Source organism: Brachyistius frenatus, unplaced genomic scaffold, assembly GCF_029030835.1.
Source record: "Brachyistius frenatus isolate BFR_SWC_R1_liver_20210118 unplaced genomic scaffold, ASM2903083v1 Contig_245, whole genome shotgun sequence".
Classification (NCBI taxonomy): domain Eukaryota; kingdom Metazoa; phylum Chordata; class Actinopteri; family Embiotocidae; genus Brachyistius; species Brachyistius frenatus.
The window spans coordinates 43,323-62,500 of NW_027210844.1; the positions used below are offsets into that span (position 1 = coordinate 43,323).

The 19,178-nt window shown below is 42.5% G+C and overlaps 2 protein-coding genes across 3 annotated transcripts in view; both read left to right on the forward strand.

Moving 5' to 3' along the window:
• The first annotated feature begins 592 nt into the window (after positions 1-592).
• bzw2 (basic leucine zipper and W2 domains 2) lies at positions 593-16,712 on the forward strand. The gene is made up of 12 exons (XM_069720673.1): positions 593-624; positions 3,597-3,667; positions 5,993-6,169; positions 8,615-8,718; positions 8,850-8,915; positions 9,791-9,926; positions 11,205-11,314; positions 12,297-12,467; positions 12,566-12,712; positions 14,227-14,365; positions 14,491-14,613; positions 15,734-16,712. Exons 2-12 carry the CDS (start codon positions 3,604-3,606, stop codon positions 15,760-15,762), a joined length of 1,266 nt encoding a protein of 421 aa, XP_069576774.1. The 5' UTR covers positions 593-624; positions 3,597-3,603; the 3' UTR covers positions 15,763-16,712.
• A 1,550-nt stretch (positions 16,713-18,262) lies between these two features.
• Positions 18,263-19,178, forward strand: part of tspan13b (tetraspanin 13b) — a 7,701-nt gene continuing 6,785 nt past the window's right edge. Inside the window, exon 1 of one of the 2 annotated variants that reach the window (XM_069720662.1) lies at positions 18,263-18,448. Coding sequence is in view for 1 of the 2 variants with exons in the window: in XM_069720661.1 (XP_069576762.1) it covers positions 18,393-18,455 (63 nt within the window). In the remaining variant the exon portion in view is untranslated. Of the gene's footprint in view, positions 18,456-19,178 lie in introns of both variants that reach the window. The other variant, XM_069720661.1, reaches the window with a different exon arrangement.

Here is a 19,178-nt window from a genome sequence, read left to right on the forward strand (position 1 = left end):
ACAGACTCAGACAGACAGACTGACCGCATAGACAGACTCAGACAGCAGACAGACACACAGACAGCAGAAAGACAGACAGACTCAGACAGACAGACAGACAGACTCAGAGAGACAGACAGACAGGCAGACAGACACAGACCTACAGAAAGACAGACTCAGACAGACAGACTAACAGCAGACAGACCAACAGACATATAGACAGGCAGGCAGACAGACCGACAGACAGAAGACAGCAGTCAGACAGGCAGGCAGACAGACAGACAGAAGACAGACCATCAGACAGACAGACAGACAGCAGGGACTAGATTAGAAGGTGCTGTAATCTGTGACCCATTCGGTAACACTGAACTCTGATTAAATTGAACTGACTGTTTTTCTGGCTCTCGTGTGTGTTGTGCTTCTTAAAAAGATATAAACAGTCTGAGTGAATGAGTGACGTGGTGAAGACACGCTGAGCTGGACTCTTCCGGAGTAATACGAGCCGTGCAGCCTGATTATGAAGCAGGTTTACTTTGCAGGGATGAGCCCACTATATTTAGAGCAGAGTGAAAGGTTGGCAGACAGACGACACTCAGCAGTCGGTGCTCTCTAACTCACTCACAGGCAGCGAGGACATCACTGCTGGTAAGCATGGGATTTCATCTTCTTATTAGAAATACTCCGGAGGGGGAGCTGAGCACATCAGGATTTTGGTGTTATGTCAACTTTATAACACTCGATTTCTTTAGTTCAGTCCTTCCTTAGTTTTTAAATGGAAACAGGAGTGCAGTTTTCAGATCAGAGGAGCTACAGGTGGTGACCTGAACGTCTCACCTGGAGGAGGCGAGTCTTCAGGCTGCGCTGACTGCGTGCAGGAGAGGGACACTGCTCTTCATTTTCCACTGGAAACATATCTTCACTGTACACATAAAAATCCTGAATGTACTGAAGATGACAGCAGAGTTTGCTGATGGTTAGATCTGACTCAGACTCGGACTACATTTACATATACTGAACGTGAAGTCTGATTTTATTCTTCATGGATGTGAACTAAGTTTGTGTTGAAGGTGAGGTTGTATGTAGCTGACAGATGAAACACTCAGAGAGGTGGCCTCACTAACCATGGATCATAAATGAGATCACTTTAAAGTCCTCTGGGTGGTAAAATTTGTATATTTATTTTGTCAAAAGTGGTTCAGATGTAAATTTTCAGTTTAAATTGAATCCCTTTTACGTGGGGTTTGTTTTAGTGTCAGACACACATCAGTACTCTGTCATCGTCTGTTTGAACCACCACTGGGTCGTTAATACAGATGTTCAGTAGTACAACACAGTGTCTGCACAGTTAGCAGGATGTACTAGTCCTCATGTAGCTCAGCTGGTAACTCTCTCTTTACCCTGAACATCAGTTACGTTATCAAAATCATAATCAATATGCCAAATTGGCACTTATTTATTTGCTCTTCAGATTTCTTTGTCATCCCTCTTGAATTGAAAGGTCTGAAACTAAAACATGATTTGTGAAGCAAAAGAAATGACATTTCCAAAGCTGCTTTTTTGAAGTTAAAATCAGGAGCCCAGAGAAATCTCTCACATTCATCAGGTGGAGTGATGAATAAGGCTTCACTCAACATGAGTTCACACCAGCAGAGTTCACTGCTGCTCTCAGGACATCCTCTATCAACCTCCACCTGTACTCAGACATCCACCCGCCGCCTGCTGCAGCAGAGCTGAACCCTCCGGCCCTCAGACCCCTGCTGTGCTCAGATAACCTTTCATATGTTTGATATAAATTTTAGTGCAGAGGTTCACAAACTGCTCACAGCATTAATACGACAAACCTGTTTCCAAAAAAGTTGGGACTCTGTGTAGAATGTAAATAAAAACAAAGTGAAATGATTTGTAAATCATGTAAACACATGTAATTGCTTAAACCATAAACAACAACAAATATATACTCATTTTGAAATTGAAGGCAGCAACACGTCTCTAAAAAGTTGTGATAGGATCATGTTCACCACTGTGTAGCATCACCTCTTCTTTTAAAAAGACTCTGTAAACGTTTGGGAACTGAGGAGACCAGTTTCTGGAGTTTTGAAAGTGAAATATGGTCCCATTCTTGCCTGATATAGGATTTCAGCTGCTCAACAGTTCAGGGTCTCCTTGGTTGTATTTTTCATGTCCTGATGCTCCAGATGTTTTCAATGATTGACAGATCTGGACTGCAGGAGGTCAGTTTATCAGCGGACTCTTCTACTACAGAGCCATGCTGTTGGAATACGTGCAGAATGTAGTTGGACGTTGTTCTGCTGAAATAAACAAGACCTTCCCTGAAAGAGACGTTGTCTGGATGGCAGCATATGTTGCTCCAAAACCTGAATATCTCATTCAGCATTAATGCTTCCTTCCAGATGTTCAAACTACCCATGTCATGTGCACTAACTGTACCATCACAGATGCTGGCTTTTGAACTGAGCGCTGATAACAAGCTGGATGGTCCCTCTCCTCTTTAACTTGGAGGATGCAGCGTCCATGATTTCCAAACAGAATCTCAGATTGTGATCCATCAGACCTCAGGACAGTTCTCCACTTCACCTCAGTCCATCTTCAATGATCTCGGTCCAGAGAAGGCGGCGGTGTTTCTGATCATGTTTCTATCTGGTTTCTTCTTTGGAGAGTTTTAACCTGCATTTGTGGACGCAGCGATGAACTGTGTTCACAGACGATGGTTTTCACAAGTGTTCCTGAGCCCATGCAGTGATTTCCACTCCAGAATAGTTTGTTTTTAATGCAGTGCTGCCTGAAGAGCCGAAGATCACCACCATCCAATATTGGTTTCCAGCCTTGTTCCTTGTGTTCAGAGATTTCTCCAGATTCTCTGAATCTTTTAATGATATTATGAACCGTAGACGATGAAATCCACTAATTCTTTGTAGTTTTACGTTGAGGAACATTATTCTTAGATTGTTGCACTATTTTCCCACACAGTCTTTGAGTGGTGAACCTCTCTCCATCTTCACTGCTGAGAGACTCTGCCTCACTGAACTCTTTTTATACCCCTCATGTTCCTGATCTGTTGCCATGGTAACCTGATTAGTTGTGGGAAGTATATAAAGTATACGTTATATACTTTATAAATAGTTTCATAACCGTACATACAGGTTTTATACTTTATAAAAGATTTATACTTTATTAAATACCTGAATATAAAAATACAGGTGTTTGTTTTTTGTGTGTTACACAATCTTTTCCAGTCTTTTGTTGATCCTGTCCCAACTTCTTTGAGACATGTTGCTGCCATCAAATTCAAACTGAGCATATATATTTCATAAAACAATAATATTTCTCAGTTTCAAAATTTGATGTCGTCTTTGGTCTCTTTTCAATTAAATATGGGTTTATGTGCTTTACAAATCATTGCATTGTTTTTATTTACCTTTTACCCAGCGTCCCAACTTTTTCAGAAACAGGGTTGTACATGACTGGTGTTTAGTGATTTTGGAGAGCGGTGTGTGACACACAAAAGACACAAAAAATAGGTTTCTTTGTGTGAACACGATATACCTGCATTTACAACTGGACAATCACTGCCTGTCTGTTTGTGTTGCTGCTTTTAGGACTTGTATGAATACCGGTAAGCAGCAGAAGCCAGTGCTCACAGGCCAGAGGTTTAAGACCAGGAAAAGGGGTAAGTGCCTAAAACTATTATTGTTTCATGGTATCTGTGAGCCTTGTCTGAGCTCCAAGGCAGCAATGACCTGTTTGACCAAAGCTTTACAAATATTAAAGTGATTCAAAGAGTGAACTACAATATTAGTATGACCACCTCAGCAAAGTTATCTGTCAATAATACAGTAAAACAATAATGCAATAATACAATAATACAATAATACAATAATACAGTAATACAATAACACAATAATACAATAATACAATCATACAGTAATACAATAATATAATAACACAATAATGCAATAATACAGTAATACAATAACACAATAATACAGTAATACAATAATACAATAACACAATAATACAGTAATACAATAACACAATAATACAATAATACAGTAATACAATAATACAATAACAAAATAATACAATAACACAATAATACAGTAATACAATAATACAATAACAAAATAATACAATAACACAATAATACAGTAATACAATAACACAATAATACAATAACACAATAATACAGTAATACAATAATAGTATAACACAATAATACAGTAATACAATAACAAAATAATACAATAATAATACAGTAATACAATAATACAATAACACAATAATACAGTAATACAATAACACAATAATACAGTAATACAATAACACAATAATACAATAACACAATAATACAGTAATACAATAATAGTATAACACAATAATACAGTAATACAATAATACATTAACAAAATAATACAATAATACAGTAATACAATAACAGAATAATACAATAATACAATAATACAGTAATACAATAATACAATAACAGAATAATACAATAATACAGTATTACAATAATACAGAGATGAAACTGATCACAGCCCTGAGATATTTGGAAACTGTAAAAATGTGACGTGCAGCAGTTATGAAGACTCAAGTTTGTTACAACCTCACAAACAACTTTCACAGCCTCATATTAGGACGCAGTTAATTTCATCTCCACCGGAGTGTCCTTTATCACTAATGCTGTGTTCCAGATGTTGTACTTATGTTCCAGATGTTGTCCTTCCCTCAGTACACTAACAGATACTCTTCCATGTTCGGACTCTTACTGTGTTGTACTTGAGTTTCAACAGACTCGTGTTGTTTCAAATCACGGCTGTTCTGCACTGACAGGAAATGACCTCATCATGTGAACACCACCCTCCAACATGTCTGCAGCTTTAATTATTTTACCCAGAAATCAACGTGTTTTTGTGTCCTCAATACACTCAATAAACACACTGATTCTTCTGTCCAGCAGCAGCAGTAAAAAACAACACACACTTTTGTGAGGTGTTCAGGAACAGCTGCAGCTTCCTCAGACACCTTAATTTACAATGTCTTTACGTCGGTGGCCCCGCCCCTTCCTCTACGGAGCCAAGATGGCGACCGTTTAGGGTGGAAAGTGTTCATCCTGGTACTTATAGTGAACTGATGTTTCTGGAACACAAGTACAACATCTGGAACACAAGCAGAACATCTGGAACACAAGTGCAACATCTGGAACACAAGTACAACATCTGGAACACAAGAACAATATCTGGAACACAAGTACAACATCTGGAACTCAAGTACAACATCTGGAACACAAGAACAATATCTGGAACACAAGTACAACATCTGGAACTCAAGTACAACATCTGGAACTCAAGTACAACATCTGGAACACAAGAACAATATCTGGAACACAAGTACAACATCTGGAACTCAAGTACAACATCTGGAACTCAAGTACAACATCTGGAACACAAGTACAACATCTGGAACTCAAGTACAACATCTGGAACATAGCAGTAGAGTGCATTTTTTTGACCAGCCCATCACGTCTTTTAAAATGATGTGTTACCTAGCAACATGGTGGACCACATCAAGTTTCTGTTCCTTCTTTAATCTCAGTCTCTCTGAGAGATTTAATAAATCTAAACTCACTGGTGACTAGAAATCTTTAGTTAGAAACTCTGAGGAGAACAGGCCACGCCCACACTGACAGACAGACAGACAGACAGCAGACAGATTTGTTCAGATCTGTTATTTGGATTATAAATGGTTGTGTTGCAGCACTGCAGTCGGAGGTTCAGTGTTTGCTAGTTTGTTGTGTGAAGAGTAGCAACTGTTTCAATTCTCCTCTTCTGACTGTGTGAGTTCATCACTTTGAATTATCCCACGTTGAAATGATCTCGTGTCTCCTCAGCTGTCTGAACTACAACTGTTCATAATGAACTGACTGGAAAAGGAGTGATAACATGAAACATGGTAACGTGACCTTAAACACCGACACATGTCTCTGCTGTCTCAGATGAAAAGGAGAAGTTCGAACCCACAGTTTTCCGGGACGCCATCGTGGCCGGACTCAGTGAAGCAGGCGGAGACCTGGAAGCTGTCTCCAAGTTTCTAGATGTCACAGGATCCCGACTGGACTACAGACGCTATGCTGAAACTCTGTTTGACATCCTCATCGCAGGGAGCATGCTCGGTGAGTGTCACGCTGCACTGAACCATGTTTTCCTTTGGTAAGACGTGTTTCTTCTACAGCAGACTGTGTCATTGTGATGTGTTTAACTGGAGGAAGATGATTGGAGAGCTTCAGGCTGACATTATTAACCAGGAAGTATGGACTTAAAGGAGATCCAATTTAATGGAAACATGAGGATAGAAATCCTCACACCTGTGATGAAATGATAGACAGTGATTTTAAACAGCTCCAAATGTTATCATATAAAGTTGTTTTGTACTAACAGGGAGTGGTGGAGGCAGCTTCATCATCAGGACTGCAGACAAGGACAAACAGATCACTGCTGTCAGATTACCTCACTGATCCTCACTAATCAAAGAAATCTGCTCACTGAGCTTCAGACAGTCTGCAGCTGGGTCACTGTCTATACATTCATCTTAAAGTCGCTAGTGTTTGTTTAGTTCCTGAAACACCATTGTAGAGGATAAACCTCCCCATCAGGCAGGCACTTCATCCTCACATCAGTCAAAGAAGGCTTTTATTACACCAGCAGTAAGAAATGTGGTCTTATCATGAGAGGCAGTCTAATCACACAGCATGTGTCGAAGGACTGAGTTTTATATACATTTATATACAGTGAACCCTCGCTATAACGCGGTTCACCTTTCACGGTCTCGCTGCTTCACGGATTTGCATCGTGCATTGAAATCACATTAGGACTATATGTAACGTAGATATATTTAATGTCCAGTTCTATCTATTTCAATTGTAAAATAAAGGTTACTACTTCACGGATTTCGCCTATCACGGTTTCTATTTGAAACGTAACCCCCGCGATAAAGGAGGGTTCACTGTATATATATATGCTGCACTTGTTTCTGTGCTGAATGAATCTGATTCATTTAAGTATTTAAACGTCTTGTTGTTCCAGCAGGTGGCGCTGATGTTCTACGTTCCACTCAGACTGTTCTGTAACGCTGCATCACTCTCCATGAGCCCCATGGTTCTTTAGGTTCATGAAATATATCTGTGATGTCATCACAGGAAGTCACCACATGTCACATTAATCTGTATTTGTTTCCTCGACTTACATTTTTTGCTGATTCCCATAAATTCAACAAAACTTGCATCAGAAGTTTTGAGAAAAGCAGCTGAAGAATCAAACATTTGATGAACAATCCTAAAAACCTCAGAGACATCGTGGAGACAGACTGAAGCTCTTCAGGTTTACGTCATTCAGAGTTTAACACAGAATCATAAATCAGTTTGTCCTCTGAAACTTTCCTGAGTCATGTTGTTCCTACAGAACCAGAAAGGAGCTCTCAGCTGGAGACTGAAGTGTCAGCTCCAGACACACACACACACACACACACACACACACACACACACACACACACACACACACACACACACACACACACACATAGAGACAGAGACACACAGACATACAGACTCACAGACAGAGACACACACACACACAGAGACAGAGACACACAGAGAGACACACAAAGACAATTGACAATAAACAATATTTGTTTTCACTTGTTGAAAACCTTTTGCGCTTCACTACAGAGTTGAAATAAAAAAAAGTCCAGCTGGGCTATTGAATGATAAAATGTATTTCTGTGTAGAGAACAGTTTGGCTCAGGTACAATTATCCTTTGGTAGAATAATTGGAATCAAAACCTACAGATGTGTCTTCAGAAGGTTGATTGACAGCACATTAAAATGAGGCTGCAGAGAGGAATCTTTTGGTTTAAGGCCTGTTGCTCTGTTTCCTCTCTCCACGTGTTTCTGTACGTGTTCACACAAGGCTCATGTTTATTTGCATATAGAACAGGACAGTGAGATCTAATCACAACTAGAGACACATGGTAAAGGTGTGAACAAGTGCGTTCAGTCTGTTGGTCCATCGTTTGTCTGATAATTGATTAACCCTTCGAGTGGTTTGAGGTTTCCAGAGAGTTTTCAGTCTCTCGCTGTGCCGCCGCACTTGAGTAATCCTTGGAAGTAGAAAGGAGCAGTTCCCCTCACTGAACTGTTCTCTACAAAGAGTCTCTAGCTGGATGTGATGTCAGTAAAGTGAACTGAGAGGCAGAGTAGTGCAGTACAACGTTGGGTCTGTGAACACAGGACCTCCTGCAAAGGTGTGCTGACAGATGCAGTGACTGTAGCTCAGAAGGAAGGAGCTGCTGGTGTGCCAGGCCAGTGGTGGTGTGTGCCTCCGTCTGAGTGTGGACATCATAAGTGAGTGTCTTTAACAGCTGTGCTGCCTGGGGCTGATTGTGATGCAGAAGATGGCTGATGGCACATCGGTTGTTGTTTTAAAAAAGGTCAAACATTTTAGCATCATGATGTTCTGACTATAGTCAGCTTGGTGACCACATCACATGGACGGCTGGTGTATCCGGCCATTTCAATAAGAGGTCCAAAAGCTCCACTTTTAAAGCTCCTCTTCCTCCTCAGCTCCTGGAGGGACTCGTATCGATGAGGGAGACAAGACCAAGGTGACGGCACACTGTGTGTTCACCGCGGAGGAGAGCCATGCTGCTCTGCGCCTCCATGCTCAGGTACCTTCACCTTCGTACCGACTATCAACAGGACGGAGGACAGGCTTCTTTTCACTTCATATAACTTCATTTACTAGTTGTTACCTCACTGATGATGTCTCATGATGTCACTGTCTACTTTGTGGTTGCAGGTTTTCAGTAAGCTCATCAGAAGATACAAATATTTGGAGAAGGCCTTTGAAGAGGAAATCAAAAAGGTGAAAGCTTCATCATACTGCATGACAGACTGGACAGTACTGTGCAGTACTGCAGACAGTTCAAATAAAGAGAGCTGCTTTAGTTCGCTTCATACAAAGTGCAGAAAATAATCTATATGAAATCAATATTTGGTGCTTTAAACCAGTTCTCTGAGGTACACCTGCACACAGTTTCCACACACTGGTCAAGGACAGTAGAAACTCACCAGTATGTTTAACAGACGATCATGCAAGAGCAGGAAGTGAAGAAGATCAAGACACAGGGAGGAAGAGTAAAACAGGAATTATGGCTGTCCTTGTATTATCAGCTGCTGTAAGTGTATACTAAGTATAGAAGTTATTCTGCAGGAAGAATGAGCCTTGAAAATATGAATATAAAAAATATTACACAGGAAACAGGAAACCAAAAGGCATCATGGGAGCTGAGCCATGTGGGGACCAAACACATTTTATTATGTGGGTACAAAGTACAAAACATGACTCACCATCAAAAAATCTTCTCTTGAATTTGTACTTATTTACCAAATGAACAGACTTTGTTATTATTGATTTTATAAACAAACAAATAAGCAAGACAAATTACATAATGTTCCTAACTGTAACGGTGTATAATTCATTATTAATATTTAATAGTAAATAGCAGAACTAGTTATTCTGCCCCTGACGGTCACTAGTGATCACTGCTGGAGAGGTGATCGTAACAGAAAATAAAAAACTGCATCATTAAGTCTAATTCATATGATTTGGGGCCTGAAAAGACAGAAAACATGTATGAATGCTTTTGTTGACATGTAGTGGATTTCATCTATGCAGTATTGTGTGAACTGCAGTCACAACATCACGGTGTGACAGTGTGCGTCTCTTGGTTTGTGTAGCTGCTACTCTTCCTGAAGGGCTTCAGTGAGTCCGAGCAGACCAAACTCGCCAAGCTGACCGGCATCCTGCTGGCTAACAGCACTCTGCCAGCTCCCATCATCACCAGCCTGTTCAACGACAGCGTGGTCAAAGAAGGTGAGAGGACGCTGTTTGACAGCAGGTCCGAGCAGTGGAGGCGGAGGATGTGTGCAGTTAAAGTTAAAGTCTTTTCAGATCAGAAGGGCAATGCTGAGTAGAAGGATGAAGACAAGAAACAAGGTCATAAATTCTCTGATTGTTGAGACCTTCCCACTTTTACCTCAACTGGAAAGGTTGGCAGACCTAAATGTGACAGGACTTTACATGTCAGACGTGTAGTTTACTCTTATTTACATTTCTCTTGTTTATTCATTCTCACCACATTAAGACTGTGGAGCTGTTCACACCCGGCAGTAACATCTGTCCTGATCTTCCCATCACAAGTGATCAGCTCTAACTACACACAAAACGCAGTGATTCAGCCTGCTCATTGGGAGGTGGTCTGGGACTCATGCTCTCAATCTTTTATCAGTGTGAATGTGAACCACACTGAAGGACCGCCCACTCGGCTGATGTCCTCTGATAATCAATAGAAATAATCTCCAATAGAGCAGGTGTTCTGTGTGATTGACAGCTGTCCTGCCCTGCAGCTGTTTCCTGAAGACAAATTCAGGCTGTCTACCTGACGCTGGTTTCACCAAAGACTCCTCTGGGTTCAGGTTTTTAATTTCTGACACACATCAGACCCACAGCTGTGGAAGACCCCCGCCCCCTCACACAGTTCACTGATCCACTGCAGCGCAGAGCCCGACCCTCTCAGACCTGCTGGAATAATTCAGTAGTCTGATTCTGAACTGACGTGATCGGATCCATTCTGCGAACGTGTTTTACATGTTTATTTAATTGTTTGTTGACTTGATGTACATGTTCCTTTGCATATAGAGCAGAGATGAGAGATCCATTCACAAGCAGTGTAAACAGGTGTGAACAGGTGTGAGCAGGGCCACTGAGTTGATGCATTCTGGAGTTTATATGTTGTCTTGATAAAGTCAGCATTGTGTACATTTCAACAGCTTAAATTCACACAATAGTATCACAGAGTCACGTCATACTCACCGCTCTGCAGCTCAATATTAAAATCAGAAACTGCATCTATTTCCTAAAGAGTTATTTCATATTAAAAGCAGCTCATTTGGGACAATCACTCCATTTCCTGGCAGCCTTTTATTGTGTAGCATTTGCAGGAAGTGTTATGTTGGTAGATCAAAACTGCAATAAATAACAAAAATAGTAACAATGACATTAACATTACAGATTTTTGTATTTCTGTTCATCAAAGAAATATTCTCACTCAATAACAAGGAAAACTGTTTTCATGGTGGTTTGTTTTTTCAGGGATCTCTGCATCGTTTGCTGTAAAGATGTTCAAAGCGTGGATCTCAGAGAAAGATGCTAACTCAGTGACCTCATCTTTGAGAAAGGCGAACCTGGATAAAAGACTTCTGGTAAGAAAGAACAGGTTCAACAGATGCTTTAACAAGAGATGGACCAGAGTACACATCTGTAGAAACAGTAAACAGGAAGAGCACAGTGCAGAACGACATGCAGAGTATCAGCAGAGTTTCCATGGTGACTGTGTCCACCTGTCGACCCTCAGTTTCATATTTCTGAATATAAACCAGACTGCTGACGTTCAGGAGGACACCATGGGCGGCACGGTGGTGCAGTGGTTAGCACTGTCACCTCACAGCAAAAAGGTTCCAGGTTCGAATCCGGTCCTGGGCCTTTCTGTGTGGAGTTTGCATGTTCTCCCTGTGCTTGCGTGGGTTCTCTCCGGGTTCTCCAGCTTCCTCCCATCATCCAACAACATGCACCTCAGGTCAGGTTACCTGGCGCCGCGCTAGTGGCAGCCTGCTGCAGCATCTCCCCCCTGAGAGCCCCCCTGCTGTAGTGAAGACATTTCCCCTCGGGGATTAATAAAGTGAAATAAAAAAATTAATTTAAAAAAATGTTCATGTGTGCAGCGGTGTCACAATAAAGACAACCAGCCGCATCTCTCATTACAGAGATACTTACATACTCTGGGAGCCTGTTGCTATGGATACCAGATAAATAGCCTGTTGAAGTGACATCTTCTCAATATGACTATCATCACAATACTTAAAGGAGCATCCTCCAACCACTGGGGAGGTGGATACTTTGGGGAATTTAACAATTCAGTTTTTATTTCCCATAAATCCACCTGTTTTGGTTCATAGTTGTGACATCATCTTGTTGTTTATCAGAGCGTTGTTGCTTATCCGGCAGACATTCATATTCACAGGTCACTCCCGATGCTAATGATATCTGACGTGGTTTCCTACCTGACGTTCAGAGAACAGTAACACAATAATGTCCTGAACATACCTCTGCCTGGTGTCTGAGTCCTGAAGCAGTCGATGTGAGTCCTCTGTTAAAGATCTGTTGTTTGGTTCCATGTGACCTCAGGAGCTGTTTCCTGCCAACAAGCAGAACGTGGAGCATTTCTCCAAATACTTCACTGAAGCAGGACTCAAGGAGCTGTCTGACTTCCTGCGAGTGCAGCAGAGTCTGGGAACCCGCAAAGAGTTGCAGAGAGAGATGCAGGAGCGCCTGTCCCAGCAGTGTCCCATCAGAGAGGTGAGGACGCACCAGGACGCACCAGGACCATGTCAGAGACAGTCCTGTCCTCAGAGGGTGGGACAGGATCTAATGTGTATGTGTGTGTGTGTGTGCAGATGGTGGTGTATGTGAAGGAGGAGATGAAGAGGACGGCGCTGCAGGAGCAGGCTGTGATTGGCTTGTTGTGGACGTGCCTGATGAACCTGGTGGAGTGGAACAAGAAGGAGGAGCTGGTCACAGATCAGGCTCTCAAACACCTGAAGGTGGGTCACACAGGTGATCCTCAGCAGCTCAACTCACAACAGTTCACAATGTTCAGAAAAACCTGTAACAGTGTTCACAACAACAGCAGCAGACACCACAAACACATGGAGGTCATGTTAAAAAAGAATCTCAGATTGTGATCTGTAGCAAGGTTGGTGAGACCCGGTAGCACCAACCTTGCTGGTGCTACCAGCAAGATAACACGCACAGGACACAGATGACACGCTCAGTCGTACGTTCGGGTGTAAAATGCCTTTATTTGCCCTGCCCATACACCAATGTCTCCGTGCAACCGCTCCTCCTCTTCCTCCTTCTCCCTGCTCCCTTTATAGGGGAGAGCTCATCAGTCCCTATTCGGCTCAGCTGTGCTCATTACACCTGCCCGGCACCGTTCCCTGAACCACTCCTCCCACTCTCTACCCCCTGCAGCTGAGCTAACCACACCCCGCCACCACATGATCCATCAGACCTCAGGACAGTTGTCCACTTCACCTCCGTCCATCTTCAATGATCTCGGTCCAGAGAAGGCGGCGGTGTTTCTGATCATGTTTCTATCTGGTTTCTTCTTTGGAGAGTTTTAACCTGCATTTGTGGACGCAGCGATGAACTGTGTTCACAGACGATGGTTTTCACAAGTGTTCCTGAGCCCATGCAGTGATTTCCACTCCAGAATAGTGTGTTTTTAATGCAGTGCTGCCTGAAGGCCTGAAGATCACCACCATCCAATATTGGTTTCCAGCCTTGTTCCTTGTGTTCAGAGATTTCTCCAGATTCTCTGAATCTTTTAATGATATTATGAACCGTAGACGATGAAATCCACTAATTCTTTGTAGTTTTACGTTGAGGAACATTATTCTTAGATTGTTGAACTATTTTTCCACAAAGTCTTTCACAGAGTGGTGAACCTCTCCCCATCTTCACTGCTGAGAGACTCTGCCTCTCTGAAATGATCTATTTATACCCAATCATGTTCCTGGTCTGTTGCCATGGTAACCTAATTAGTTGTGAGATGTTGATCAGGTGTCTTTAGCTGGCCTTCTTGACCAACTTTTTTGAGACGTGTTGCTGCCATCAAATTCAAAATAAGCACATATTTTTCATAAAACAATAACATTTCTCAGTTTCAACATTTTATATGTTGCCTTTGGTCTATTTTCAATTATGTGATTTGAAAATTATTGAATTCTATTTTTATTTACAATTTACACAGCATCCCAACTTTTTTCAAAACAGGGTTGAAAATGTTGGACTTAAATTCATGTCTTGAATTGTTTTCTATATTTCCAGAATAGGAATCCTGTTTTTATATTAGCATCACGTCAGTGTTTTACTTTGCATTGGTTTTAGTATTTAGTATTTCTGGTAAAAGCATGTCATTAATGTGAGCATCAGTGGTGGTGCTGTGATACTCACATTGGTTCATTGTTGCATTGGATGCCCTGTTAGCCCTGATATTGAACCTGGGATTAACATATTAAGAGGAAGTGCTGACTGTGTGTGCGCTGTGTCTCAGCACTACGCTCCCCTGCTGGCCGTGTTCAGCACTCAGGGTCAGTCCGAGCTGGTGCTGCTGCTGAAGATCCAGGAGTACTGCTACGACAACATCCACTTCATGAAGTCCTTCTCCAAGATTGTGGTTCTCTTCTACAAAGGTCAGCGTCTCACACATCAGCTCGATCTTCTGTCACATCTCATCTCTACTTTGTTCTTTCCTTGTGCTGTCTTTTGTATCGATGAGTACAACTTTGACGCTGCATGTGTTTCTCTCCTCCCTCAGCTGACGTCTTGAGTGAGGAGGCCATCCTGAAGTGGTACAAAGATGCTCATGCTGCCAAAGGGAAAAGTGTCTTCCTGGACCAGATGAAGACGTTTGTTGAGTGGCTCCAGAACGCTGAAGAAGGTAAAATAATCACACTTTCACCTTTTCTTATTTTTACTGCAACAATGCTCAGTGGACACGGTCAACTCTGGGATGTCATTTTTATATTTTTTATGATGAATAATATCAACTGCAGAAATATTTACTTCATGCATGAAGAAGATTTGGAGAAAGAAAGATGTTTAACTATATTTTATTAAAGGGTGAATGTGAATACAGTTCCAGTCAAAGTTTCAGACACAGGTAGAACAACACTGACATTAAAACTGTGAAGTAACACATGGATTTATGGTGAAACAAAGAAACAATGCAGAATCTATTTTAGACGTTAGATTCTCCACATTTTACTTTGACAACAGCTTCATGAGGTCGTCACCTGGATACTTTCATTTTGAAGGAGTGGCCACATATGCCGAGCCCTGATTGGCTGCTGTCCCTTCACTCTGTACTGGGTGAGCTGGTTCAGGTAGTGATGCTGGAGACCAGGTCCTGTGATGAAGCTCCATCATAGAGCCTGCAGGTCTTCTGGATCCTGGTCCTGATGAAGACCTGATGATGGTCTTCCTCAGACCGGAAGGGTTGCTGTGTCCCTGCAGGAGGAGGTGGTCTCCATGCTGGTTCAGAACCACACCTGCAGAGACATCTGTCCACCTTCTCTGGGTCTCACAGACGGCAGCTGAAACAAACATCTCCCATCAGGACTACTCAGACCAGAGTCCATCTAATTAAATATAATCCGATCTGATGTGATCTGACCTAATCCGATTTGATCTGATTTGAAATAATCTGATCTAATCTAATCTAATCTGATTTGATGTAATCTGATCTATTCTAATATAATCTGAGTTGATCTAACATAATCTGATGTAATCTGATTTGATGTAATCTGATCTATTCTAATATAATCTGAGTTGATCTAATACAATCTGATCAAATCTGATTTGATTTGATCTAATTGGATCGGATCTAATATAATCTGATCAGATCTGATCAGATGGGATTGTTTTATCATCCTTGAGTTTATTTTCTGGTAAGAAACGTATTTCTCATCAACAGGCTTTCTGTAGACGATGAATTGTAATTTTCAGTGTCACCAGCAGGTGAAGCTGTCACTCATGCTTTCTTTTCATCCTGTCCACAGAGTCCGAGTCCGAGGGGGAGGAGGGCTAGTCCAGGACCAGGATTTCCTGTAGTCTGATGGACAGCACTGCAGAGAGATAACGTGTAGATTGTATTTGGGCTGAGGTGGAGCCACTCCAACCATAGACCACCACAGACCCCTACAGACTGCCACAGATCACTACAACAACCACAGACTGCCACAGACCACTACAACAACCACAGACCACTACAGACTGCCACAGACCACCACAGACCACTACAGACCACTAGAGACTGCCACAGACCACTACAGACCACTACAGACTGTCACAGACCACTACAACAACCACAGACCACCACAGACCACTACAGACTGCCACAGACCGCTACAGCAACCTCAGACAGCCACAGACCACCAGAGACCACTACAGACTGCCACAGACTACTACAACAACCACAGACAGCCACAGACCACTACAGACTGCCACAGACCACTACAACAACCACAGAAAGCCACGGACCACTACAGACTGCCACAGACAACTACAACCACAGACAATTACAACAACCTCAGACAGCCACAGACCACCACAACAACCACAGACTGCCACAGACCACTACAATGACCACAGACAGCCTCAGACCACCGCAGACCACTACAACAACCACAGACAGCCACAGACCATTACAACAACCACAGACAGCACAGCCCTCTACAGAACTCTACAGACTGCTACAGACTACTACAACAACCTCAGACAGCCACAGACCACCACAGACCACTACAGACTACAACCCCCCCTTCGAAGGCAGCCCCACCCCGTCAGTGAGCCTCAGGACTGTGGACCAGGACTGAGTCCCACATGTAGAGGGGACTCTGAGGTCCACCTGAAGACAGACCCCATCAGTAACAGTGCAGCACTATCAGCAGGACATCTGCACATCCTAGTTATTACCGTCTGTGAATATCGGCGGGCGATGCTCCATCTTTTTATGAATAAATTGGTTTTCTATGTGAATGATTGCGTTGTTTTTGTCCACATGTTGAATTCAGATCTACTGATAGATGAAATACCAACGCATGTAGAGCTCAACACTGACGAGCACAAACACTTCAATCCTTCAAAAGAAACCAAACTGTCACACGAGAAAAAACTAATACACGGTGAATAAGCATAAAGGATAACCATGGCAACAACCCTGAAGCCAATTGGTTAGGTTGCATACCGGGGACATGTATGATGTTGGACTTGGGCCAACATGTGTCAGCCCCCAGTCCTGCGTGTTCTTTAATGAGTCAATAGGAGAAGATGTCAGGCTTCAAGATATTTATTTAACAGCAGCAGAATAATCAGTTTACAGAGCTCTGGGTCCAGACTATGTTTCCCTGACCACAACAGAGTATGTGTCAGTTCACGAAGTCTGATCTCTGATTCTCCCTGACCCAGTCTTCTTATAGTCCAGACACCAAAAAGTCATGTGTGTTGATGTGTCCTTTGTTGATTGGTGGAGGTGGTGGTTGTCTTCCTGCACCCCCTGGAGTTCTCGCGCAGCCGTTTGTTCCTGTTGATGCCTCAAAGAACAACAGTATGTGACCCCACAGGTTGCAGACCTCCTCCTGTGACCTTTTGGTTTTACACAGTACCTCAAAGAGAAACAGAATATGACCCCAAAGGTTGCAGACCTCCTCCTGTGACCTTTTGGTTTGGCCCAGCAGTATCACTCTCATTTACATACACAGCCTTAAGATTAGTAGTTGATAATACGACCTATATATAAGTAATATGATATGGCATACATATATATGTTGTATTATTGTAAACATAACCTAGCACAGAATCGCACAATGACCTGTGCAGTGAATTCCTGGTTGGATTCACAGACAGCTGGACCCGATGAATTCTGATGAGAGGAAGAGGCAGCAACAGCATCAATGTGTGTGTGTGTGTGTGTGTGTGTGTGTGTGTGTGTGTGTGTGTGTGTGTGTGTGTGTGTGTGTGTGTGTGTGTGTGTGTGTGTGTGTGTGTGTGTGTGTGTGTGTTGAATAATAGATGAGCAGTAAGCACACTGAGGACCGGACGGTGTTTCCACTTTAACCTGACACCAGGTCGGTGTGCAGCGGGACCGGAAGTGCTACTGACCACATTCTTTCTGGAAGATTTCAAGAGGAAATTACAGGACCTCTCTGTAACCAATTAGCAGCTCAGATGCTCTAGTGCCCCGCCCCTTACCGTGTGAGATGCTAAACAGGTGACAAGTTACACGACCACATTCACACCGGAATTTTGCCTTCAAAGTAAAAGCACGGAGTGATGATATTTGTAGTGTTTCCATGAATTAAACTGATGACTGAATCGAATTAGTTTTTGTTTTTGAATATTGTGATGATTGCTGAGTAAATGCGGGTGAATGCATGTTTTTATGTGTGTAGTAGAAAGGCTACTGTATGTAAGCTCTCAGGCTGTGGTTAGTGGGAGCTCCATCCCTGTCTGTCAGGTTTACAGTGGCTTTATTTTGAAGGCTAAATGTGTGACTTCCTTTCGGTTCCCGTGTTATTAATTGTAACGACGCAGCCTCGGAGCCGTTCTCTGCAGGTCAGAGCGACCATCCTCCACCCGGCGACTCCACGGCTGCTGCTCGTCTCAGCTGATCTCTGGATATTTATCTGGTTTCTGGGGCCTGTCTATTTCCTCGTCGAAATGGGGTGCGCGGGATTCACCTGCTCCAAACACTCCCTGTGCGCGCTCAACATCATGTATGTGGTGAGTTGGATCATAGCTGTGTATGAACGGTGTTTCAGGCTGCTGTAAACGCACTGCTGAGGTCACACAGCGCGGCATCAATCATTCAGTCGCCCCAGCATCAGCTGATCACGTGATCAGGTGCCCAGCAGATGAAAAACAGCAGAACGCGAGCATTTGGAGAAAGGCTCTTCTTTCCTTACACTGCAGTACCTTTGATCAGTGTGTGTGTGTGTGTGTGTGTGTGTGTGTGTGTGTGTGTGTGTGTGTGTGTGTGTGTGTGTGTGTGTGTGTGTGTGTGTGTGTGTGAGACCCCAAAGGTTGGGCTTTAACTCAGGAGAACTATTGAGCCACTTTGTGGAGCGCCTGTGTGTTTTCTGTTAGTGTGGTGAAGATGAAAATGGTGATGAAGATGCTAATGATGGTGATGATGGTGATGATGATGGTGATGACGCTGATGATGATGAAGATGAACTCAGTGATAATAACTCAGTGATAATAACTCAGTAACAATAACTCGGTAATAATAACTCAGTAACAATAACTCAGTGATAATAACTCAGTAACAATAACTCAGTGATAATAACTCAGTAACAATAACTCGGTAATAATAACTCAGTAACAATAACTCAGTGATAATAACTCAGTAACAATAACTCGGTAATAATAACTCAGTAACAATAACTCGGTAATAATAACTCAGTAACAATAACTCAGTAACAATAACTCAGTGATAATAACTCG